The 24474-nt window shown below is 38.2% G+C and overlaps 3 protein-coding genes across 6 annotated transcripts; 2 read left to right on the plus strand and 1 right to left on the minus strand.

Annotated features, from left to right (window-relative positions):
* Positions 1 to 1281: 1281 nt before the first annotated feature.
* drg2 (developmentally regulated GTP binding protein 2) lies at positions 1282 to 7126 on the minus strand. Of its 4 annotated transcripts, none has more exons than XM_079252571.1 (14): positions 6999 to 7126; positions 6383 to 6475; positions 5299 to 5459; positions 4689 to 4778; positions 4550 to 4610; positions 4305 to 4395; positions 4144 to 4216; positions 3812 to 3902; positions 3564 to 3661; positions 3358 to 3434; positions 3178 to 3266; positions 3014 to 3072; positions 2842 to 2895; positions 1282 to 1545 (listed from the first exon to the last, which is right to left on the minus strand). In XM_079252571.1, the coding sequence occupies exons 2-14, from the start codon at positions 6444 to 6446 to the stop codon at positions 1459 to 1461; spliced, it is 1095 nt and encodes a 364-aa protein (XP_079108697.1). In that variant the 5' UTR covers positions 6447 to 6475; positions 6999 to 7126; the 3' UTR covers positions 1282 to 1458. The 4 variants fall into 4 exon arrangements, with proteins under 4 accessions (XP_079108697.1, XP_079108698.1, XP_079108696.1 ...); XM_079252572.1 differs by lacking the exon at positions 6999 to 7126 and adding an exon at positions 6723 to 6736; XM_079252570.1 differs by lacking the exon at positions 6999 to 7126 and adding an exon at positions 6690 to 6735.
* gfer (growth factor, augmenter of liver regeneration (ERV1 homolog, S. cerevisiae)) lies at positions 6753 to 10003 on the plus strand. The gene is made up of 3 exons (XM_079252577.1): positions 6753 to 7185; positions 8596 to 8807; positions 9395 to 10003. Exons 1-3 carry the CDS (start codon positions 6976 to 6978, stop codon positions 9555 to 9557), a joined length of 585 nt encoding a protein of 194 aa, XP_079108703.1. The 5' UTR covers positions 6753 to 6975; the 3' UTR covers positions 9558 to 10003.
* Positions 10004 to 12577: 2574 nt separating this feature from the next.
* On the plus strand, positions 12578 to 19683 carry syngr3a (synaptogyrin 3a; the record flags this gene model as incomplete). The annotated part of the gene is made up of 4 exons (XM_079253270.1): positions 12578 to 12685; positions 16484 to 16718; positions 17046 to 17191; positions 19474 to 19683. The coding sequence occupies exons 1-4, from the start codon at positions 12584 to 12586 to the stop codon at positions 19681 to 19683; spliced, it is 693 nt and encodes a 230-aa protein (XP_079109396.1). The 5' UTR covers positions 12578 to 12583.
* Positions 19684 to 24474: the final 4791 nt, after the last annotated feature.

Raw genomic sequence — 24474 nt, forward strand, 5'->3', positions numbered from 1 at the left:
TATCAAATTTCTTCTCTAACCAGCATCTATGCAATCACGTGTAGCTCAACTAGTTGTACAACCAACCCATATGCAGAGCTTAGAGGTCCTAAGTGTAAGTGGCCCAGGTTTTAATCCCAACCTGGGGCCCTCAGCTGTATGTCACCCCTCTGTTTTCTCCAATCCCTTTTCTTCCCAAAAATCTTTCAGATCTGGTCTGGTTTCTTACACTAGTTCTAAATGCTTCAATACAAAGTTTCTCACTCAGCATTTGCAAGAACGTTTATGCAAATTAGCATGAAAATCATTCACAATTATAATGGGAACTGTGGTTATATGAGCTGGAATATTTCCACCACCAGATGCCAAAACTGGCTCATGACAGCAGTTGCAACTATTTATTTGGTTTTGGGACATTAGGCTCCACCGAATCTGTTTAAACAGCTTTTTAGTGAACAAGATCTCAAGATTAAAACATCCTGTTAGCTTGTAACCTGTACAAGCTAACTTTACTTTTTTTTTTTTAAAATAAATACTGAATACAAGTTTAAAACTTTAAAGACTATGCCTAAACTAAAATACAAACTATGATCTTTTTCATCGCACCCCCCCCCCCAAACACACACACAGTCTAACCACTCATACTTGGCCATATGGAGCCAAGTAGCATCAAGTGTCTCACCTGCTCCGTACAACACACCCAGTCAACAGTACCTTTGTTTTCCTCTTCTGTGATAGAATACTATCCCTTCATCTCTGTGATCCTCTTTCAGGTTATTCCAAAGCAGATTCTCTCCATCCACAACGCTCTGATGGGACATCTTCAAGGCATGTTTCAGTTAAACTGTTTACACTCGGTGACTCTAGCTGGTATGAAGCCTCCCATTCAGTGCCCCTCTTCTACACCGAAGAGATGCGTGTTAATATTTAATGGTACTATTGTGCTCTTGTGTGCATGAGTCAATGGGGTGAATTGACTGGGAGCTCATACTTTGAGAAGTGGTGCACTTGCCTTGAGGCACTGGAGATGGTCATTAACAGCTGGGCTGCAGGGCTGAAGGTGGTGGTGGGGGGGGGGGGGGTCAGAGGACACTGGCTTGTAATATATACCATGAAAACTTAAGTAATTCCTCTGCAGCTTGCTACACAAATTGGGTGTGTTAGTGTGTTGATCAATATAATCCATCTGAGAAGATTATCAGAATAAAAAAAAAAAAAAAGACCTGTTTAAATGTTTTAAGACTTTATTTTCCCACATTTTTCTGAATGAATGCATTTTGCATCTTCATCACAAAAAGGTAAAATAAGCCTCTTTCTGTCCAAACTCGGCTCAAATATCTTCCATTTCTGCAGCTCTCCGTTTTGTTAGATTTCTTATAGAAAATAAGGATGTCAGCTATTTTGCTTTGTACAGTTTGTCGGGGGTTTTTTTTGTAATCCTCTCCTGACGCTTTTCTTCTGTCCAGTCAGAAGTGTCCTTTACTTCTTTACAATCTGGATGACGTCCTCATGCTCCATGATGTGCGTTAGGCCCACTCTCTGAGGACTGTACTTGGTACTGGTTCCCTGTAAAGACACACAAGTTCAGATCTGCTGAGTACAGCTGTGGAGTTGCCTAATAGCAAAGAAGTTCTAAAAACGTTGCAGATTAATTTATTCTATTTAAATAAGCTAATGAACAAATGTTGCAAAATGTTCAAATCTGAGTAAAGCTAATTGTGAAACTAAAAAGCAGACGAAGCGTTGACAGTCACTGAAACACATTAAAAGACTCAACTGGTTTTTGCAAAGGTGTGGAGTTGCACATAAATCTATGATGTGTTTATGAAGCAAGCAAAAGCAGCCCGGCTGCTTCACTGACACATAAATACGACTGTACATTAACTTTAACTTTGCAAACTACTCAAAATATATAACTTTAACTGTCTTCTAACAGGGTGGCCAGTGGCTCAGTGTGGTAGAGCCAGTTTTCCTGTGACCTGAAGGTTGAAAGACTAATGTTCACTGAGGGACGGTCTCAAGTCCGGCATAAAACATGTCTACTTGTGTGAGAGGGGCTTTTGTTGGCAGTGAAGCTGATGTTTAGCTGTAGCGACCCCTGCAGGGATAAAGCCAAAAGGACAATTACAACAACATTTTAAATAGATAGAAAGAAAAAATAAAGAACAGTAAAAAATGAAGATTTGTTTTCTTAATTAACTAAGAGTTAAGCTTAAATGCCGCAATGAAACACAGACCTGGCAACACCCCACCTCAGACCGACTGAAGGCCAAAGTATCTTTGAAATATGGTTTTACTGAGACTTTTATCACTACACATTTACGGGAGTTAAACATTGAGGACTAATGTTTTAAAAGAGCCACCAGCAGCTGAGTCGAGCCTTCAGAGCAGCACAACTACTAAAAGAACTGCGCAGAGGATTCTCACCAACAGCCGGATTTTGCTGCTGGTAATTTTACAAACTTATTCCAGACACAGCAGAAATCCTGGCATTTACATACCCTATTAACAACGCTGCTAACTTTACAGCTTCAAGCTGACTGAAACATTTACCATCTGCTGTGCGTTGGGGATTTTAAATCTAAGCAGTTTGTTCTGGTGAAAATCACCTTTGCATGACCTGCCACTGTTACTCAACTGAGCTGATCTAAGTAAATCCGAGTTTTCAGCAAATGCCTCTCCAGCATCTTCCAACTCTTTCCTTTTTTTTTGTTGTTTTAAAACCTTATTTTAAACCTGATGTTGATTTGAAGCTACAGAATTTCTTTAAAGGAACTGAGTATTTTGTACATATACCCCTTTGTTAGAAAGACCCCCAGTAAACATACTAAGGTACAAGTTTACAAGTTTGCTCTTACTTACCCACACCAAGGCATATTTGAACTGGCTGGCTAAGGTTCTGTGGATTCTGTGGCACTGTAGGTTTAAGAAGAAAAAAAAAAAAAAACTTGAAGTACATCCACATATATTCTGTGTACATGTCTGGAAAAGATAATACCCAAAGTGTTTGGGTGCATCAGTGTGTTCTACTTACGACATGCTCTACACTTGCTCCTCTCCTCATGATGATGGCGTCGTTAAAGTCAGGGCGCTCTAACAAAACAAAAGAAAAATTTTAAATGAGATCTACAGTCCATTCATGTAAATCTGACTCCCTAATGAATGAGATGGACCAAAGAAAAGATTATGTTTTGTTACCTCCTCTTTTCTTAGTATAAATGCAAATCAGCGCCAGGTATTCCCACAACCTCTCCAGAAGGTAATCCAGGTTCAGCTTCATTCCACAGCTGGAGCGTTGGAAAGAAACAGGAGGAAGCTATTTAACTCCCACATTCACACATAAAAAAAAAGAACAAAATGACTACTTCCAATCAAGACCTGATGACAACGCTGTGAGGTCTATGCGCCAGCCGGTCCACCTCCTCGATGGAGATTTGATCCACCTTATTGTACACCTGACAGCACAAACAGTATGATGTACAAAGATTTCCTCTCTACATATGCAGGTGACCTCACTTAATGTCTTCAACTTTGACCCAAGTTAGGTAAAAAAAACAAAAACAAAACAAAACAAAGTAACGTACATATAGACAAGGCATGTAAACCCTGTTCCCAACAATGACATCGATGAATTCGTCTGGTGTGCTGTCCTCCCTGAAGAGCACTTCGGCATTAAAGATTTCTGAGGAAAAGGTTAAAGAAATCATGTCCATAGAAATGAAAAATGAAGAACAGTCAGAGAATACAGAAATGTATTGCAGTGGTGGAAGCATGAATTTATTGGACTGTTATGGATTTCTGTTTACTCCGATCCCAACACCGTGAAGGATACTGTATTCATGAAGGATGAGCTGAACGAGCTTCTCTGAGCAGTGAGTGAGAGGAACAGTGGAGTTGTAGGAAAGGCCGCCACCTTTCTTGGGCTACAGATGAAAGAAAAAAAAAAGCTTTTAAATTCAAGCATAGATTTCTGGGTGCAATAAGCCAACTTCAGGTATATTTCCACAAACTGTTATACAAACTGGTAAATAATTAATTAATTTTTATGCCTCAACATCTTGCACTACTTTTGCACCATCTTGTTTGACATGCCGCATCTTGAAAACTTATAGATTCTCTTATGACCCTCCATGATGCATGAAAACAACCCAATAAAAACTATACCTTGAAATAAATATTAGGTTTTGTCCTGTTGAGTCTGATGCCCACAGACTCCAACTCTTTTTCTAAAAGTTCTCTGAAAAGAAAAGGAGAAGTTACAGGTATGAGATCATGATAAAAACAGCTGTATGTCCCTCAATTCCTATCCTAACTTGTCCACAAACCTCTGAACATCTCCTTTGGTGGCGTCCAACATCATGATGACGACGTCTGCTGTCCTGGCAACGGCAATGACTTGACGGCCTCTTCCCTTTCCTGTAAAACAAATTATATTGATTGACTGAATATTTTTTTATTTTGGTACTTTTTATGAACTGCTGAACTTAGCTAAGTTTATACAAGGTAAGTTTATAAGTTTTATTAGTTTATAAAAAGTAAACAAAATATAAAAACATGGACGCAGATGTACCTTGGGCAGCACCCTCTATGATTCCTGGCAGATCGAGCAACTGGATGTTGGCCCCTTTGTACTACAGAGCAACAAATAACAGTGTAAAAGACCTTAAAGGCAACGAATGTAAAACATTATCAGATTTTTTTATGAGTACCTCTATAACTCCAGGTATGCAGGTGAGGGTAGTGAACTCGTATGACGCAGCTTCACTGGCTGTTGATGTCATCAAGCTAAGAAAAGTGGACTGCAGGAAGCAACAAAGAGTTAAGTTAAAGCAGGACATGTCACAGCTACACTACATTCATCTCTATTTGTGTCAGATTAAGAGGATTTGTCATGTTTGCACTATCAGCTGAAGGTATGAAAATTAAACTTGAGACAGGCATGTTTTAAGTCACTTGTATAATTAAACTATTTACTGAGCAATGTGTGTTTGCACATTTAGTCCATACCAGGTCTAACACTGAGGTAAATACACAGATACACAACAATATGACTTATTACGCTAGACTGTTATTTAGGTTTAAATGCATGTGTCACTTTTTTTAATCCCATGTTCTTTTTAGAGAAGAAATCTTCTCCTGGCAACTGTTCCAAACCATAAAATTATGTCTTTTAAATTACCAATCAGAGGTTTTTCCAAGAATTCGGATTTTTTTCAATTAAAATCTATTCAAGGACTATCAAAACTCAAGCTTGTATCATGTTTTTAAAGTTCTGTAACAAGCCCAGGAAGCAATTCATAACCCACGATTTCCATTTACCTTACCAACGGACGGGAAACCAATAAGTGCAACACGAGCATCGCCTGATTTCATAACATCGAAGCCTTCACCTTTGGCCCCAGCTGACTTTGAGGGTTCCAGAAGCTGAGCTCTGTATTTGGCTAGCTTGGCCTTCAGCAAACCCAAATGGTACTCAGTAGCTGTGAGGGCAGAAGAAAGATAAAAAAAGAATAAAACAAACAAAGAAAACTAAGTTTAATGGTTAGTAATTACAAACCCAAGTTTAACCCAATGTTGAAAAGGTGATGACATGAATTTGCTCAGTGACTTAATACATAAAAATAGACACAGTTCTTTATCTTTGGAGAATAACTATACTTTCAGACAGTGTAATTTTTGTTTGACCTGCTAGCTCTTGATCCAGTGGCATCCACTGCCAGTGTTCTCAAAGCTCAATCAATGCTAAAGTGAGACAGAACGGGTGATGCCGCCCATATCATTTGAATCATCGGATGGCATCTACAGACATTTTCAATCACTAAAATCACTCCCCCACACCCTTTTTTGGTAACGAATCTTGTAAAATGTATTTTATCACAGTACAGTCAGATAAATTAGCCTTATTGAAACTAAACTTTTGACATTATTTGTTAAATTGCCTCAAATGTAGTCCGTTACAGAGTAAAGTGTATGTGTGTCGTTTTAATGCAATAATGCATTAGCCTCAAATGCAGAGGGGTTTAAATATTTTCAATTACTTCTGTAATATTTGGGGGAAAAAAAAAAGCCATCAATGCAAAGTATACTAAAGAATGGACACAGAATGAACTTGATATTCAGTTCCAGCATCTTGTTTAAATGTCTCATAACTTAGTTCAGTGATTCGTGCTTTCCTCTTAGTTTCATTAAAGAGAAACTGAACAGTACCATCAGTAAGCATATTCTCTTCTAAAACCTATCTTAGAGTCTATTAGAAGTGCATTTAAACTTGAAACTGATTACTGTGACCATCTAAAAAGTTGTTTTTATATGTTGCACCACAGGAACAAGTAAAGGAAACACATGCAGCCAGTTGTAAGTTCGCCCAGTGTGTGGCTACCGATTAGCTACTGCTGTTACCTACCTTTGTTTTTCTGTGTCCGAGAAATCTCTTTCTCTATTTCTGCTATTTTCTCCAAAATGCCCATAGTTTCGGTTCAGATGGGCTCCTGCTGCTCTGTCAAGGAGAGAAAATAAAAAAGAAACGTGACACTCCATAGTTGTTAGCTTTGTTAGCCACCCGGCTACACAGCAAACCTGACACTAAACAGTTAAGAAACTGCACCAAAGGCTTCATATAACATGCAGATTACACTAAATGACCTTCCAAATATAACATAAATAATGTCAATTAGTTAAACTGTTCAATAATAGTTGAAATTCATACTGACAAGAGGATCTACTCCGTGGCATGCACACTATACCGGAAGACGTTCCGTTCACGTCAAAAGTCCGGGAGAAACAAGGAATAGCATGCTTACGAAACTCTTACCCCCGCGTACAAACGTAGCTTACTATTCCTGGTTAATCGTGATTCCTAAAATTACACAAATTGTGTTAAAAATGAGATTTTAGAATCCGTTATTTTGGTCCATTCACGCGCATCTTGATTTCAGCGCGCCTATATCCTGATATGTGTCGACACTACAGGTCGATCAGAGATATTTACTGATAAACATGGCTGCGTACACTCGACATACAGGACCAGCAGCCTCTGAGTCGACTGGGTTTGAAGGGTTTCCTTTCCCAGTTGCCAGCAAGCCACCAGAGGATAGCTCTGCTAAAGAGCAAGCGCAGACCGGGGACGTGAAAAAGAAGCCATGTAGAGCCTGCACAGACTTCAAATCGTGGATGAAGTTACAGAAACAGGCGACAGCTGCTGCACCGGTAAGCAGAGGTCAAAGCAGGGTCTTGTTTGGGTCTGAGGGGTTTACTCTTGTTGATCCAAGAAAAGTTGAATTGTTATCCTTTTATATATTTACCTTAATTGATGTTATTGTTTCATAATGGTTTTCACTCAGTGCCGCAATTATTACCTCTTGGATTTTTACACCAGTGACTCTGAAGTGTGTGATAAATGGCTCACATCTCTTGTTCATGCTGGCCAGGGAATTATTAAGCCAAACATAGTTGACGCTTGTAAATAGACGGTGGCCGTCAGTGGCCAAAATTCCTTCACACAATAACATATCATTTGTAGCTGATCCAGTGCAACTACTTAAAACTGTGTGCATGTGTCCACTCTTTTTCTATGTGCCTTTAAAGGTGGTAATTATCCCAAATGGTGCCCTTTGAAACCAAGGCAGCCCTGCAGTTTTGGACCCTCTTTACACAGCAACATTTCCAGACAAAACCCCCATTTTATTTCCTTTACACATTTGACAAAAATTGCATTTATACAACAGTTGGGTGAAAACTACATCCACAGACTGAAAATGCAAATAGAACTGGAATGATGTAGTGTGCATGCCAGGACTGTAGTGGGTGGTGAATCTCTGCAACAACCCACCCAACATGTGCATTGCATCATCATCAGACCTGAAAACTTAACAACTACTTGTAAAGAGCTGTAGTGTACTTGTATTATAGGTGCTTTCTTGGGTGTAAACGGGGCCTGAGTGCGCAAGTGCAAGATAATGCTACAGCTGCATCATCGCCAAAGATGCTAGTTTGTGTTTACGGAAACCGGATTTGCCTTGCATTTATAGAAAATGTTGCCATTCTCAAGCTTTTGTGGATTTGCCCATGCAAAACTCTGTCACTGTGTGAACGAGACGCCAAAACGTTCACAGTTCAATCTCAGCATCCCTGTGTAAGTGGAGCCTTAAAGCTCAGACAGTTTACACCGACAAACAGACCACAGATAAATTAGCCTTTATTTTGTTTGTTTTTTTTATCTAAACCATCAGAAACAACATAGTAAAAATGGTGTCACATGTGTAACAGCTCCTGGGAGCCCAACATGGACAGTCAACTACTGAAACTGCTGTAGTGTGTACAAACTGTGGCTGGTTGGAAGGATAGGTAAATGAGTGGGTCCTTTGCCTTGTGACCGGGGTTCTCTGGTAAATTCCTAAAGAGCTTCTGGAGGGCACATTAATCTCAGCGTAGCACCTGCGCACTCAAATTGGCACGATATCAACCCACCCCACAGTTATTTTAGTAAAGTGATTAGGTACCAACAGAAACACTTTTTTTCTTTAAGAGGAAAAAAAAAAAGAGACATTAATTTTTTTGGCATTGACCTTTGCTTTTGTTACATCCTGGATCTTTAAATGTCCTTTTATGATCTTGCAGGTAACCCATGCTATGGAAACAGAGCAAGAAGACCCACAGTGTCCACTGGACAGGCAAGAACTGGGCCGAAGCACTTGGTCCTTTCTGCACACCATGGCAGCGTATTACCCCGATCAGCCAACGTCCGCCCAGCAGCAAGAGATGGGACAGTTCATCAATCTTTTTTCCAAGTTCTTCCCCTGTGAGGAATGTGCAGAAGACCTCAGGGAGAGGTCTGAAAACAGTGCAGTTATTTATCTGTTTACTGCTTATACACAGTATTGTGTGCATATGTATGTATACTTGTATGAATATGTATCTATTAGTGAATGTGTTTGTGTGTGTGCATATGTATATATGTGTGTATTTGTCTGTATATTTTCATATATTTAGGGGTGTATGTGTGTAAATGCAACATCCTCAGTGTTACTTTTATTGTCCACATCCCATACTGTGTCCCATCTTTTCATCACTGTGTTGCTACTTTCTGTCTTTCTTTTAGCACACTTTCATTTGTTTATCTTATTTTTTTCTATCGCTGTTAATGCTATGTAGCTGTCATTACACAATTTTATTTTAAGTTTACTAGTTTGTTGAGAAAGTGTCTTAATCCTGCTAGATTGCATATAGAGGCTGTCAACATATCACATGCGAGGTCTTATAGGACTTTTGTGTGACAGGTTTTTAGGTTAATGGTTTTATGAAAAACACATAAACCAACTTATAAGGACTTGGCATATTACATGTCAATCAGTTATTATCACTCTTGTCATCTTGCTTTGGGTGTACCGTTTGATAAAAGATTGTTTTCTCTCCACAGATTGAAAAGCAATCAGCCTGACGCAAGCAGCCGCCACGCTCTTTCTCAGTGGCTGTGCCATCTTCATAATGACATAAACGTCCGGCTGGGAAAGCCTGAGTTTGATTGCTCACGTGTGGATGAGAGATGGAAAGATGGATGGAAAGATGGTTCCTGTGACTGACTGTTTTTTGTTTAAGGACCAAAGGACGAGGCTGCATTGATGAAGGGAAAATTCTTCCTCTTGGTGCACAAAGCAACAACAAAACTTGGCTTACTTGACTTTTCTTCATGTGATGAAAGCTGAATGATATATCTAAGATCATTTTCTTGCATTGTGCTCTGGTGGTGTAACTACTAAACTAATTAAATAAAGACAAAAAGAAGAAAATGTGTTCATTTCATTCAGCTTTATACTGTATGTACAAAGCACAACATCATCTCAAGGCATTTTACATACAAATCAATGCAAGCCGGTTAATTGTTAGCCCATCTTTGTTCATACAAGTCAATTAATAAAAAATAGTTGCCTAGCTAAGGAAGCCAATAAATTGTTCAAAACTTTTTTTTTTTTTTTTTATTTGTTTAAAATGGAAAATAACTAAACCTGTTCGTTTTGGTAAAGTATGTCAGTGCGTGAAATACTTCATTAGTTCTTCCTAATGAATCTTTCTTTGTATGCTTCTAATGGCATGTAAGGGACTCGGTCTTCATATTTGGATTTATTAATGAATAAACCCTGAACTCTGTCTCTTTTACTGCTGCGTGTTGTCATTGCTGTCAACAGGAATACTTGAATTTGTGAAACAACACTACTGACCTCTAGTGGTGTGTAATAGTAATGCACTGTGCTGCAAAGCACATTTTGGTTCAGCTGTTTTATTAAATTAGTTTACTAACTTACAACCTGAAAATAACAAATATGATGAGGTTTGGAAGTTAGTGGGTACTCATCATGAATGTACAGTATGTACTCCTGATGTCATGGGGAAAAATACCTTGCATGGCTTTCAAAGTGCTTTGCTAAATGGGAAAATATTATGGTCTATGGCCCTTATTGAGAAATAAGATTTTCCACAATTATATTTGTGTCCTTGGTGTCTAAGAAACATCAAGGGACCTCAGAGACCTCATAGTGTTACAAAAAAAACTGTTCCTGTTAGTAGGCCTTAGTAATAAAACAGAAACAACAGAAATGTTAGGATTCACCAGTTTTCCCTACCTCCTAGTGACATTATTATGATTCCATTCTATGACCACTTTTAAAAAAAATACTATATTAACATAAATGTTAGGACTAAAATGCACTTTGAGTTTTCTTTCATGAATAATAGGTCTACCCGACTTCTGTCCTAACAATACTGTCCTGCAGGTTGTAGGTGTTTCCCTACAACAACATACCTCACTCAAATGAAAAGGCCTGCATAGCCTGTCAATGATTTTAAGTGTGTTGCAGCAAGGAAACACTGAAAACTTGCAGGACAGTATACAAGGACCAGAGTGGAAGATCTCTAAATTTTCCAGGTGTTTGAGCCACAATTGAAAATAAACACAATTATTATTATTTTATGTGATTATGTCTGTCCTTTCTTCCAGCCTTTATAAGGGCCAATCAGGCTTTAAGGGTTAAACATTTTATCCTGCACAGTAAAAAAATTAATAAAATTCCAAAATAAACATTTCCCACAATAAATCTTTATCATTGGGGTTCAATCAGCAGTTGATGAATGTGGATCTTGATGCAGTGTCATCTGCAGGATCAGAGATTATGGGGTGTCCTTCTTGGGCTTTTTTCCCCCCCCCTTTGCTCTTTTCACACGAATATTCTGTCACATTCCCTGAACTGTTCAATGATATCCTTCACTATCAAGGGAGAAATATGGAAATCTACTGATGTTTCTTTCTAACAGCTCCACTACTGATTTTTGCTCCTTAAATAACCATCCATGGATTTTGTTTTTATTGTAAATCCTGATTAAAATATATTCTTTTCATGTCGTCTTCTAAATAAATGTTCAATTTTCAGTGCTTTAAATGTGTTTTCTTTAACTGTTCCTCTTTCCTAACTTTTGTGATACAATTTGATCTGTTTCTCCAATCTAACACTGGGTTTAGATGTTAAAACTTACCAGTGGACAAAAAAGAAAGTAGGCAGAGGCTGAAGCCAAAACTTGTTTGAAACAGTAACAATGGAAAAAGTAATGGAATAGTCTGACCCTTTCTGGCCTTTTTTGTCATATGTTGTCTGTTTAACTGTTTTTATTCAAGCTTTTAATGTTGATTTATTTTACTAACCCATACAGCACTTTGGATACCTTGTGAAAGTGCTCTCTAAATAAAGTTTTGATTGATTGATTGATTGATTTGAATACGAATCAGAAAAGCACAATTTACCTCAGAGTTGTTTTCTTTCTTTCTTTCTTTCTTTCTTGCCACCCTTTCTTGTTTAAAGTAATAAACACAAATTTGACAGATTCACAAATTCCATGAGACTGTGTTGGTTGACTCAATTATATCCAAACTCAGCATCGTTGATAAAGGTCATGCACAACTGTTTTTGGTTAACACGATTTCTTTTCAATGCTGGCTAAACCGTGTAGTCAACATTGTCCTGTGGTTCCTGCAAGAGACAAATAGTCTAATCTCTGTTTTATAGCCAAAAATCATACAGTGTAGAACAATTATGCCCCGAAGAGCTTTTTTGTATTAAGAACAGTGAATTTTCTAATAAAAAAAAAAAAAAAAAAAAAAAAAATCTTTTCCATAACAAACAAACATGCAAACTTTTTTTTTTTAAGAATTCTGCTTTAAATAAACACATGAAATGGTTATGGTGGTTGTAAAATTTAGAGAACTTTATTTTTTTATATAATTTATGATTATTTAAGATGGATCGAGCCCGAAGCTCAGTAAAGAAAAGGAAGCCTCAATTCAGTTCAGAACAACTGATTTAATTCTTGAGATTCCTAACGCAATTGATTATTGCTGAATTATACGCAGCGCGTGTTAAAAACGGCCTTTCTGATCAATCTGTAGGTCCTGCACGTCCACTCGTGAGTGCCCGCGCGCGCGCCTCTGGGAGCGCGCAGGACCCGTCCCTTATACAGCAGCGAGCAGCAGCGCATCCATCCTGCCGTGGAGTCGCCGGGATCGTGGAGCTGCTAGGAGCTCACACACTTGCACACACATACACACACACAGCGACGGAAGATGGACGGAGTGGGATCGTTCGGAGCGGGTCGGACCGGGTCCACCATGGACCCGATCACATTCGCCAAACAACCGCAGACCATCCTAAGACTGCTGTCCTGGGTGAGAGATGTATTTTACGGTATTTCTGTTTCTGTGTGTATCTATAAATGTGTGTGTGTGTGTGTGTGTGTGTGTGTGTGTGTGTGTGTGTGTGTGTGTGTGTGTGTGTGTGTGTGTGTGTGTGTGCGGGGTCTTCTCTGTTGTCTTTGCTGCGCGAGACGCGTGACGTTTTCTACCATAATACAGAGTGTAGAAATCAGAAAGCTGGGGAGCGGGGTGTGTAAGAGGATAAAGGAAAATGAAGGTGATTTTGGCGTACATGAGAGAAACACCGTGTGGGGTGTTACCATACCAAGGCCTGGTTATCTGACACCATGAAACAGCTTTCACTTTAGATGTTTGTTTTTTTAAATTTTTTTTTATTATTTCATTTGATTTTCTTCCGGATTGAAGGCGACCTGTTATCATCCATTATTGTTTTTGTTTTTTTATTATTAGCCATTGCAATCCTTAATAAGCCCAACGATCCGCAGCTGACTAGATTGTGCTGAGAAATAGAAATACAGATGTAAAGGCTACTATAGGCTAATCAGTCAGCAGCCTCACCGCTGCCAACATCCCAACAACAAATGTCATTTCTATCTATTACTAATCTGGATTCTATTGAGCCTGATATGATTATTTCCCTTATTTAAATCAGTCTAATTATCTGTTTGTGATTTTACTGATTTACCCTACACGGCTGTCGTTCTTCATCCCACCTGTGATTGGTCAGCCACCATCATTACGCACGCAGGGCCACGGAGACGCGTCGTGTCTTGACGTTTGATGTAACGCATCACCTTTGGGTGAAACAGAGAAGAAGGGGTGTCTTAAAACGCGCGAGGTTTTTATTAAACAGGACCAAATTAGGGCTTGTAATACCTTTAAGTTACTCTGCAGTGAATGTCTGGTTTTAAGGTATTCTTAACTGGCTTCAGTCAGGTCTTGGAGCAGATTCGCTGCCTTCAAGAACACATATTTTACAGGAACATTCATGGTTTTTAAGACAAAGCAGACAAACAAAATTAATTAATTAATCAATCCGAACCATCCCCTCGTAAGAGAAATGACCAAAAAAAAAAAAAAGGTTTTAGACAAGAAGTGCAATAAATAGCCTTCTAGATTTACACTGTTGCACCCTTTAAAGCATGTTTGCAGTAAGAATTCATTTTTAGTGTTCTGAGAAAGAATTCAAGGAAGTAGTCAAAGTTTTGCTGTCATTTCTTTGGGTTTAGGGTGTGTTACAACAGTTTTTTGTTAACAGTTGAAGAAAACAAGAAAAAACATGAACTATCTTGCATAAACACTATCTGGTATGAAACACTAAGATGGAAATAATTCCCCTTCTTTGTTTGTTTTGCTTTTCCCACTTCCTATTCCATTCCATCATTTTCTTGATGAAGCACACCTAAACCAGTCAGAAAAGGCACATCCCTCCAGCACCACAAAAGAGGATTTTGGCTTCTTCTCACATTATTTTTATTAAACTGTAACCAAAACCCTAATTCTTAAGTAAGTCCACTGTAACTGCTGTAAAGCTACTACTTAAGGAACAAAAGAAACAAACTCTAAAATGTAGTTTCTTTGTAATTATCTAAAGTAGTTGGTGTGTAGTTTTCTTCATGGTGATTCATGGTTCTGATATATAAGCCGCTTTATAACACTGATTCACTGAAAGCACTCGAGTGTGTATCTGCTCAGATTATATCCACTCATGTGATTAGTTAAAAATGTGGACCTGAAATTATCCCATTGTGTATCCCTCTTTCATCATATGACCCAGACCCCCACGTATGAATGCATTACTCCGTGTGTTTGTGTGTCACATGGCCTTATTCTGCCATTGAGAATAAGGCCATGTGACAAAATCAGTCAGCTGATCGTTGTCAGTGAGCAAGTCCAGAACAAAGGGAGGAGAAAAGGCTAAAAATGTAGAAGGATTAGACTGAAATATGATGTTTTTGGTAAAAATGCACACAAAAGTTGAACTGACGAAGGCATTTTCTGTAGCATTTGCTACAGAGCTCCCTTTTTGTTGTATACAATCATCCACACTTGCTGCCTTAGGACTGTGTGATTCTATAAGGGGAAGTGAAGCCTCCACTTCTGCAGCCAGTCAGAGAGAAAGACCGGAAATTAGGTTAATGGTTTTGGTCTGAGTGCACTCAAAGAAGTGTTTCCCAGTAGTGTTGCCACAACTGTGATTCCAGTGAGCCTGGAACAATTCAGATTATGTCCCTTTTCTCACAAGTTGACATAATTTTCCGAGGTCTTAATGAAATGCCTGTGACGAGCTGTGGTCAAAACAAGACAAGATAGCACCACATGTAGTTCTCCTTCTGTTATACAGTTACCATACAAATGTATATTTGGACACAAATTACACTCAAATGTCCTTACAGCTGGTTACTACCTTATGAAAGAGTTACAGTACCCTACCTTTTGTGTAGTTTTATATATGTATGGAGGTATCTATTTGCATTGCTCTCAGCCCCTGCAGATGGACAGGGGAGCAATGCTCCTAAAACCTAACAATGCTTGGCCCTCAGAGCTGATGCTAGAGAGAATATTAAAGAAGAAGAGAAAAGACAGAATAGACTGACTTTCATTGCATGGAGAGAGCTCCGAGAAGAGACAGGATGCAAAACAGATGAAGTCCTTAGGAGGGTGCCACAGAGTTCAGTAGTGAGGCTTTAGGAAGTCACAAAATCATTGTCATGTTAAGATCAGCTCATACCAATGGGTTTTTTGATTTGGTGTTATGATCAGCTACAGGTGTCAAACTCTAGTCCTCGAGGGCCGGTATCCTGCAGGTTTTTGTTGTCTCCATGCTCCAACACACCTGATCGAAATGAATGAATAGGCTGACAAGATGTTGTTGGATCCATTTGATGTGAATCAGGTGTGTTGGTGCAGGGAAGCAACAAAAACCTACCGGATACCAGCCCTCAAGGACTGGAGTTTGACACCCCTGAGCTACATCGTATGACAGAATCCTAAAGTTATTAGTTTTTATTTTGGCATCAATGGTCAGAGGAAGGGTTGGGTTGTGTGCGTGTGTGGGTTAACGTGTGTGGGTTTTTTAAATGTGAAACTGTTTTCTAATTTTTTAATGTTAAGCATTTCAATATGCTTTTGTATGAAAAGTTCTATACAAATAAAGTTTGATTTGATTTTGATTTAATCATCACACTTCAGTAAAACATTTTTATTACTTCCTGGTATAATTTTGGCAACATTACTTGTTTGAGGTTCTGAGAGGATCGTGAAGAAGGCTAAGATACAACATTTTGTCACCTTCTTGGATACTATTTGGCAAATTGTCTTAAGTACAAGACATTATAACGACATGTCACTTTCTGGTGTGGTTTAATAACATCACTCGCAAAGAATTAGAAGTCAAAGGGATCATGCTTGGACTAAAATGCATTCTTTATAGATGGATATCATTTTTACAGCTCACCTGCAGTTTTTTTTTTAATAACCTTATGCTTTCAAACAGAAAGAAAAGTTTATTTTCTCTTTACTGACAAAAAGAGAAAGACAACAATGTTAGTTCTATAACTATATTAGTGGTGATGCACATGTAAATATATACTGAGTCAATATTCAGCTTGCTGATCAACTTCAGTTGTTTAATCCATGTTTCCCAGATAAATGCAAAGTAAAACCAGTATCAGCTATTATCCATCAGCCAAACTACGACCAGGTGTTGACTTGGAATATTACGGCGCATCCCTAAATTTCCATGTTTATGCTCTAAGTTATGTGTCTCTCCTCTTCTCAGTCTTGTTCTCCTGGTTTTTCCACCTGCAGATATTTTCCCTGGTGGTCTTTGCCTCTATCGTAAATGAAGGTTATGTTAACTTGGGCAGTGAACGTCTCCACTGTGTCTTCAACAAGAACGCAGATGCATGTAACTATGGTGTGTTTATGGGCCTGGTGGGCTTGCTGGCATGTTCCTTCTTCTTCCTACTCGACTACAAGTTCTCCTCCATCAGCTCTGTTAAAGACAGGAAGAAAGCTGTGATGCTTGAGATTGGGTTTTCAGGTAAGGATACGCATGTGTGCAGTTGCATTTTAAGACTCAAGCAAACAGTTAGCTAACATACAATATTATACTAACAGTAATCTCTGTGATTTTTCTTTTTACAAAGGGATGTTTGCATGAAGGCTACAGTTCTCCTAAATATGAAAAGTGTACCTTGACTGATCTTGTTTCTTTTGTACCACAACACATAAGGAGAAATGAAAGTGAAGTAAGAAGTATTACAGAAATGAGAGGCATCAGACAAGGAGGATATGAGAAATAACAATCCGCAAACATGTCAGTGTTACCTAGGGAATAAAGTTTTACTCTTTCATTGGTTTCTGGCAGGTTTCTGGACCTTTCTGTACTTCGTAAGTTTCTGCTTCCTGGCTAATCAGTGGTCGCGAACTAAAACTGAAGACCTGCCACTCAACCAGGGAGCAGATGCAGCTCGAGCAGCAATTGCCTTTTCTTTCTTCTCTATAATCACCTGGGTAAGAATGCAAACTGAAACACAGTGACACTTACAGTGCAAATAAGCCACATATATAATAATATAAAGGAAAAAAAAGGTAAACTCAGAAAAGAAACGCAAACTTTCTTTGGTTTAGGTCCTGCTAAATCAGTTTCTTTTACATGAGAATAGTGGTGCTTGTATTCCTCTATCTCTTAATGTCCCAGAATGTAAATGGTGCTATGAGTTCCTCTTGAAGTCAACATTCATCTCTTTTATATAGTTTGTGGTCAAGATGAGGTGATTGTATCCACACCATCTCAAAAACTGATTGACCAGTTGTCTGTACTCAGTTCCCTGTCCATCACTGATACACCCCAAAATGGCAGAGTTAGCAGAGGATTTGTGTAGATGACAGGACTGAGTTGTCTGAGGTCTACAGTGTGAAGAAAAATGGTGTGAAAAAAGTTTATTGTGGTGATCCAGTTGCTGACCGCCATCTCTGACACGCAGCCTTTTAGTCACACAAACTGTGGTTTGTTTGACGGTCATAAATCCTGGTGGTTGTGGAGGTATCCTCCTGGAATTTATAGAGCTTTTCACATAACAGAGCAGCCGAATAGTATTAAACGCACTTGAGAAATAAAAAAATTACCCTCAAAGTGTTGCCTGATTGGTCAAACAGAATTGGGCTCTCTGAAGAAGGTACATGATGGTGTCTTTAACCCAAAGCCTATAATAAGCACGCTGTAATGGGTCCTGAAAGGCTTATAAAGGTGAGCAAATAATCTCTCAGGGTAGTTCAGGATGTGTGAGGACAAATGGTCTGTGGCCAGTTGGTTCAGATGGTTGGGCTTTTTTAGATACTGGAACAAGGCAGGATGTTTTCCACGGCACACAAATTCTTTTGACTCGTGTAGAAAAGGTGCTGAAGAAGTCACCATAGTTGTTCTGGGTAAGTTTTCAGAACCCTGAGGCTGACCCCATCTGAACCTGCAGCCTTGTTCTGGTTCAATCTCTCAAGTTGTTTATTTACCAGAGACAGACAGGCTAGAGGTGGAGGCAGAGGAGGTCTCAGTATTGTGGAGTATCTGTTGTGGAGGGAGTTGAGGCTGTGTGCAGGGGAGGTGAGGGTATTTTCAACAATTGCATAAAATAAGTCCAATATATATATTTTTTTTTATCTGGTGACAAACTGTTGATGCTGCAGAGAGGGAGATGTTCCTGAGGTCTTCAGATGTTGCAATGAATGCGTTATGATACTTTGTTTGTAGCATAGCAATGACAGAGCTCATCACATCACAAGCTTTGTCTATGAACATTGGCAAAAACTAACAGTATAACAGTTCAATGTCCCTTGTGCAGAACTTTTCCTTTATCCCTTACAGTGACATATCCGGGATGGCACCGGTGGTGGTTAAAAAGAACTGCAATTCCATCTCTCTTTAGGTTTCCATTGATTTTCTTATTGCAGTCTGCACACGCAGTCTTAAAGCAGTGTGCCGACACATTAGAGTCTGTACTCTTCATGAGACTTTGTTAGCATCTAAAGCTTGCTTGTTTTGTTAGCTAGTAGGGCTGTGACGATATGCTTTCGTCCTGATTCGATTTGATTCAGATTTTTTGGGTGCCGATTCGATTTAAATTGCGATTCTCACGATTCTTTGATATTGCAGATTTTTGTAGACTAAAAAAAAAAAGGAGTGTACGAAACTTTGTTTGCTTGTCATTTTTCTAGATTTCAGTTAGGAAAAAACAGCCCAGTAGCCAGACCATCATTCTGCTGCTGTAATGCCCAAGAAGACAAGGAAAAGATCATTAAAAACAAAAAAAAACAAAAAAAAAAAAAAAAAAAAAAAATATATATATATATATATATATATATATATATATATATATATAGGAATTTTTTAATTTAATCAATTTTTTTAACAATAAAAAAAAAAAATCAATTTTAAAATTGTGAATAAAAAAAATCCCGATATTCGATTTTTGATTCGATTTCCCACCCCTATTAGCTAGCAACCTCACATTAGCCATGAGAACAACTGGAAGAAACTGTTTAAATTTCCACTGTTATACCTCTCCTGCCCTGTATCCTCTTTGCTTTCTGTACAAAATAAAATGTACATTTTTAAAACTGGGGAAGTCAAGAAAGCTCTTTATTTACCGTCCATTTATTCTATATGTACCATTGATAGAAATAAACATTGACTGATGTGGTTGAAAATTGGCTTCATGACTTAGACACCTTCACTTTTAGTTACTGCAGCCCCAAAATAATTTATTTATGATACATTGTCCACTTTGCTTTCCCTGTAGGCTGGTCTCACAGTACGTGCGGTCCAGAAATATCTGCTAGGTACAGACATGACCCTGTTCACCACTGAGCACATGGACGGCGGAGCACCCACCCAGCCATACCCCTCCAATTCACCAGGAGGTGGCACCACTGAGACCACAGAGACCTACCAGAGTCCACCGTTCACCGAGAACAAAACAGCACCGACCTACCAGGTTCCCATTTACTAGAAAAGATGGACCTGATGGTTGAAGGGGGAGGTGGGAGAGAAAGAGATACAGATGAGAGGAAATTGCTTTCTGTGATTTTGGTTTCAAATGCAGTTGTTCATGCGTTGATCCAAGCTGAGTTAGAAAAAAAAAAAAAAAGAAAGAAGTGGCCTCTGCTTATTTGTTTCCTCCTCTCGTTCCCTTCCTTTCTCAAACATTCCAGGTTTATCTGAGCTTTTTCTAGATCTGTGCTTTTTAAATTCTGTTATTCTTACTTCAAAGCAGATAAAATAATAGAAAACTAGAGGAGGAATAATAAAAGAGGTTACTTTGAAGTAATCACTTTTTTTGTTGCTGTATTAAGAAACTATAGGCAGTGCAGGAGGCACTTGCCTACAGAACCTTCATCTAAATATATTCACATTCTTCTAGGTGTCAAAAATCACTGCAGGAATGTTCTTTTTTTTTTTTTTTATTTTAATTTTAATTAAAGTTATTTCTTTTTTAAACTATCATTGTAGTTCCTCCCATGTTCCCTGCTGCAATTACAGGTGTTCATCTGCATGTTTCCAAACATAGATATCAACTAAGTGCCATACTGTACTGTGTGTTTCAGACAGTGACTTAATTTAGTAGATTTCCACATGCTGTAAAAAACAAAACAAAAAACTTAAAAAAAAAAAAAAAAAAAGACATGGACAATGTTTTGTGAACTAGTGCAATATCTCACACTCTTATGTAGGTAGGTATATACTGTACTGTATGTAGGCAACTTTGCGTCAAATTAGTTCAACTTTAGGCACTGTCTCAAATTACACACCTGAATTGTACAACTGAATCTCAGGCAAATTTCCGAGCTAAACTCATTGATTAAACAACTTCGGGTCAGCGCTGTTGCCCACAGATGCTGGAAATTTGAACACAACCTAATTTGTGTGGATCTGTTAGCTTTTCAAGGTCTTTAGTCTTCCTTGGAATTCCTTGCTTTATCATTATTATTATTAAAAGAACACAGCGTCATGATGCAAAATGTTCCAGGATTACACCTTCACCGTGGAGTGTACGGGTCTGTTTGATCACACAGTTCATTTAAAAAAAAAAAAAAAAGTTCCTCCATGTTAAATTAGTTGATTTTCTATGTCAGACATGGACACTTAGACCTAATGGGCTCTTCTGCTGGTAATGATGACATTAAAAAAAAACAAAAAAACAAAGAGATTCAATAAGAAATTTCACTCTTGGCTGTAAGAAGGTTGAAAGGCATTTTTCATGCGGTTGCCCATCAATCCATCATCTCATGATCCATCAACGTTACAAGAGAATGTATATGCAGTGTGTTATTTGAGACAGTGTCCTATGGGGGGGTGTTGTATGTACAAACTGGGGTGAGGGGATATTTTGGGTAAATTTGGTCCGTTTGTGTTTATTTTTTTAAAAAGCTGCCAAACTGCCCTGTGTTCTTACTGTCTTCTTGTTACCACATTACAACTTTATTGTTGATGTAGATAGGATTTTCAGGAGGAAGAACAAATGAGCTTTTATTAAGGTTGGGTTGTTGGAGGATTCTGTTAAGTCTCAGGCAAAAGATAAAACTAATGTTAAAGGTCGCTAGCTGGCTAATTTATCGATCCTGCAATCCTGCCTTTGGGTTTGGGTTGGGTCCTAATTAGTTGCCACGGTGATAGGGACTAGGGGTTGGATGGATATGGGTCACCAAAGACCCTAATTGTGGATAGTAACCATGCCAACCACATCAATGTGTAGCAGTATCTCTGTGTTGTGGTTCAAATACACCCGCCATCAGTGAATCGGTCGTTTCAGTGTGTGTGATTGTGTGAATGTGTCTGCATGTGGCAAGTGTACATGCACATGTGAATTAGCATGTATGAGGGACTTGTAAGCGTGTGCATTCGTGTGCAGTGCTGTGAATGTGTAATTAATTGATTTTTCTGTGCAGCATAAAAAAATTGTTATTTTTAACAAGTATTTGTCACAGTTTTAGCTCAGAGGAGGTGATTACAAGTCTGTTGCAGCATTTAATAATTTCCCTAGAAATGAAAATAATCTTTAAGCTAAATGTATAATCAATGTCACTGTCGAGGTATCTGAAAAGTATGAAGTTAAGAGTTTTGTTTGTTTTTGATCAACAGAGCCAAATATAAAAGCGTATGTCAAAGTGATAAGACTGACTTGTAGGATGCCTTGCCTACTCTTCTAATGGATCCAGTGTGAACTATCTGAGAACTAGATAACTGTTGCTGCAGCAGTGCAACTGATGGTCTCAGAGTTTTTAGAAGCAATCATGATATAAATGCATGGATATATTGTATAGAATTCATTATATATGGTCTACTATGTAATTTTTAAAATGTTTTGCAAAGATTTACCATCAAACAATACAACAGGTATCACTGTAATCAAAGAGGTTCTCCATAATCCGAAACAGCTTTGCTCTTTTCGAAGTGTTAATCTAATTCTTGTGATCCAAGTGATCACTCAAATACTTGTACAAGTGTGCAAATATGCTAAATTGTTCTAAGGTTTTCATAGTTCTGTGCCATGGAGCTTAAAGATGCAGTTAAAACTAATCCAATCATAGATTTTAGCAGCTGGAGCTGCAGGACAGTAATGGAAAATGTCCATTAATGATCACTGTTGTGTGTTTCAGCGATGAACACAGGTTAATCACAGGAGTGTAGATTTTAAAAGGTGTTATTCTGGAAATTATGGTAAATTGAAGCCTTTCATTCTTTAATCCAGCATTAGAGAGAAGTAAAGAAATTTCATTACAAGTTTACCTGGGTGCCAGTTTTTTTTCTATTCTCCAAAATGATCATTTACATAGAAAGTCATTTGTTTAATGCAGTAGAATCGCTCTGTGGTATTAATTGGTTTGGAGGACGATGCAACGTTGCTGGATCTGGCCTTCTCCTGGGAAGTTATGGAACTGGTAGACAAAGGTACAGTCAGATGGAGAACCACTGAGCCTATTTGCTGGAGTCTAGTTAAATTAATTCAAAATTAAAGTTCAGGGTAGGTGCTTGTCTAAGTAAATTAAGGGTCCTGATTGGCTCCCATTTTTATTATAAAATCTTGCAGCAAGATTGTTTGGATCCCCTCAGAATTTGGTGTTTTTTTATTGAAATTTAAAGATGCTATCCTCTAGTTTCATAAAGGGCCTTGCACATATTGAAAATGCAGTGAATGGAGAATAGATTGGGATTGGTGCAATATACATGAGAATTTTCTCTTCTTTTTCCATCTTATTTTATGTTAATGTTAAGTATAAGCCTCATTATGTGCTCCATCCAAGTTTAAATTGCCATTGAGAAAGTCTTGCTAGCTATCTTACAGATGTGTGTATTACTGTGACCTAAGCCCACTCATTGATACTGTTCTATGATGCATTTTACAAATGCAAGTACAAAAAAAACAAAACAAGACTTATTACGCTAAGAAAAAATGAACCGGAAGGCCACATCTAACAAAGGAAGCATTTTAGCTTGGAGAAGCACCTACCGTGATTTTTTGCAATCATTAATGCCCATTGGCTGCTTTTCCCAAAGCACATCATGCTTATAGACCATCATCTTCTGGCAGTTTCTATGCTGGAGTTAAATTACAATTGAAAAATTGTTTATTAACAGTAATTAACATGAATAAAGTATAAGAAAAAACTGTTTTTTTACTTTTAAAGATCAGTTTATGGCATGCTTTGGAAAAGGGTCCGGGATAATGTCATAGTAAGTGTGAGAAAACGCCAGTGTTGACCTTTTAAGTCCTTCCCATGATTTCTCTAGAAGACATTTAATTTAGTTAGTCTGAGACTAGGATATTGCCGGTTGTTATTGGGTACTATAGAGGCTTAATTTGGTAGTTTTGGGTGCTATCATTTCAGGTTGTGTTATTGTTCTCAGTGCTTCAGTCTTTTCTTCAGTCAGTGTGGTAGATAAAAATAATAATGCAAGCATTCTGTGTTTCGTGCACTGACCCAGATACACTACCATGGTATTGGTTGATTGTAAAACTCAGTATGTTCATGAAGTAAATGGAACTTGTGTGTTGATGCTGTCCAGGGTCTGGTTTGTCCTGTACCACTAAAAACAAGAAAATATTATCAATGATAATTATTTATTACCTAGAATGCACTCACTTTGTTGGAAATACTTTGTGGACCACTTATAAAGGGCCAGAGTCAAAGTTTTTATTTCTATCATTCTGTTTTGTGAGACAGAGATAAAAAAAAAAAGGCTGTTATATGTAGTAATGCTGGCACCATCAGTGGTGTGGTTTCCAGTACAGTACATTGCATGGATGTTACAGTGGACCCAACCCCTTACCCCACCCTACCCTCCAGTAATACAGATACAGGGAACGAAGGAAGTTCCCAATTATCTGACAAAGAAGCAAACATTGATTTTGTGGCGTGATATCCCTTTAATATGTTTTCATTATTCAGTTGTTTCTTCCTGTTTGGAAGCTATTTGGCCTTTTTAGTGTAAACTTGCTGTGTACAGAGGTGTGTGTGTCACTGTCTATTACCTGAATGTCTCTGGACTGCAAGTCTGACCATCACTCCAATTTAAAAAAAAAAAGTGTTATTGACCATCTATTTCTGTGATTTATTTTATTTTTAAATAAAGGTTGTTGTATCCATTGTTTTTTTTAACAACAGTTCAAAATTAAAGGAGGTCTGCAATTATCCAAATATGCTGCTATTGGTCAGCAGACCTGAACAGCAAGCAGGAGCACTAGCACCTCGAAAGAGCCATATTAAAATGAAGTCAAAGTTTATTCATAAGGTACTGTAAA

The sequence above is a fragment of the Telmatherina bonti genome (assembly GCF_933228915.1).
Source record: "Telmatherina bonti genome assembly, chromosome: 14".
In the NCBI taxonomy this organism is placed as follows: Eukaryota; Metazoa; Chordata; class Actinopteri; order Atheriniformes; family Telmatherinidae; genus Telmatherina; species Telmatherina bonti.

Bases quoted from the DNA above. Each gene is read 5' to 3' on its own strand.
- drg2 (XM_079252571.1), bottom strand. From the start codon at position 6,446: ATGGGCATTTTGGAGAAAATAGCAGAAATAGAGAAAGAGATTTCTCGG. The intron at 4,217-4,304 runs GTTTGTGGACAA...TTTTCTTTTCAG, and splicing joins ACCAAAGGAGATGTTCAGAG to AGAACTTTTAGAAAAAGAGT. The intron at 2,896-3,013 runs GTAAGTAGAACA...TTAAACCTACAG, and splicing joins GAGCAAGTGTAGAGCATGTC to TGCCACAGAATCCACAGAAC.
- gfer (XM_079252577.1), top strand. From the start codon at position 6,976: ATGGCTGCGTACACTCGACATACAGGACCAGCAGCCTCTGAGTCGACT. The intron at 7,186-8,595 runs GTAAGCAGAGGT...ATGATCTTGCAG, and splicing joins AGGCGACAGCTGCTGCACCG to GTAACCCATGCTATGGAAAC. The intron at 8,808-9,394 runs GTCTGAAAACAG...TTCTCTCCACAG, and splicing joins GCAGAAGACCTCAGGGAGAG to ATTGAAAAGCAATCAGCCTG.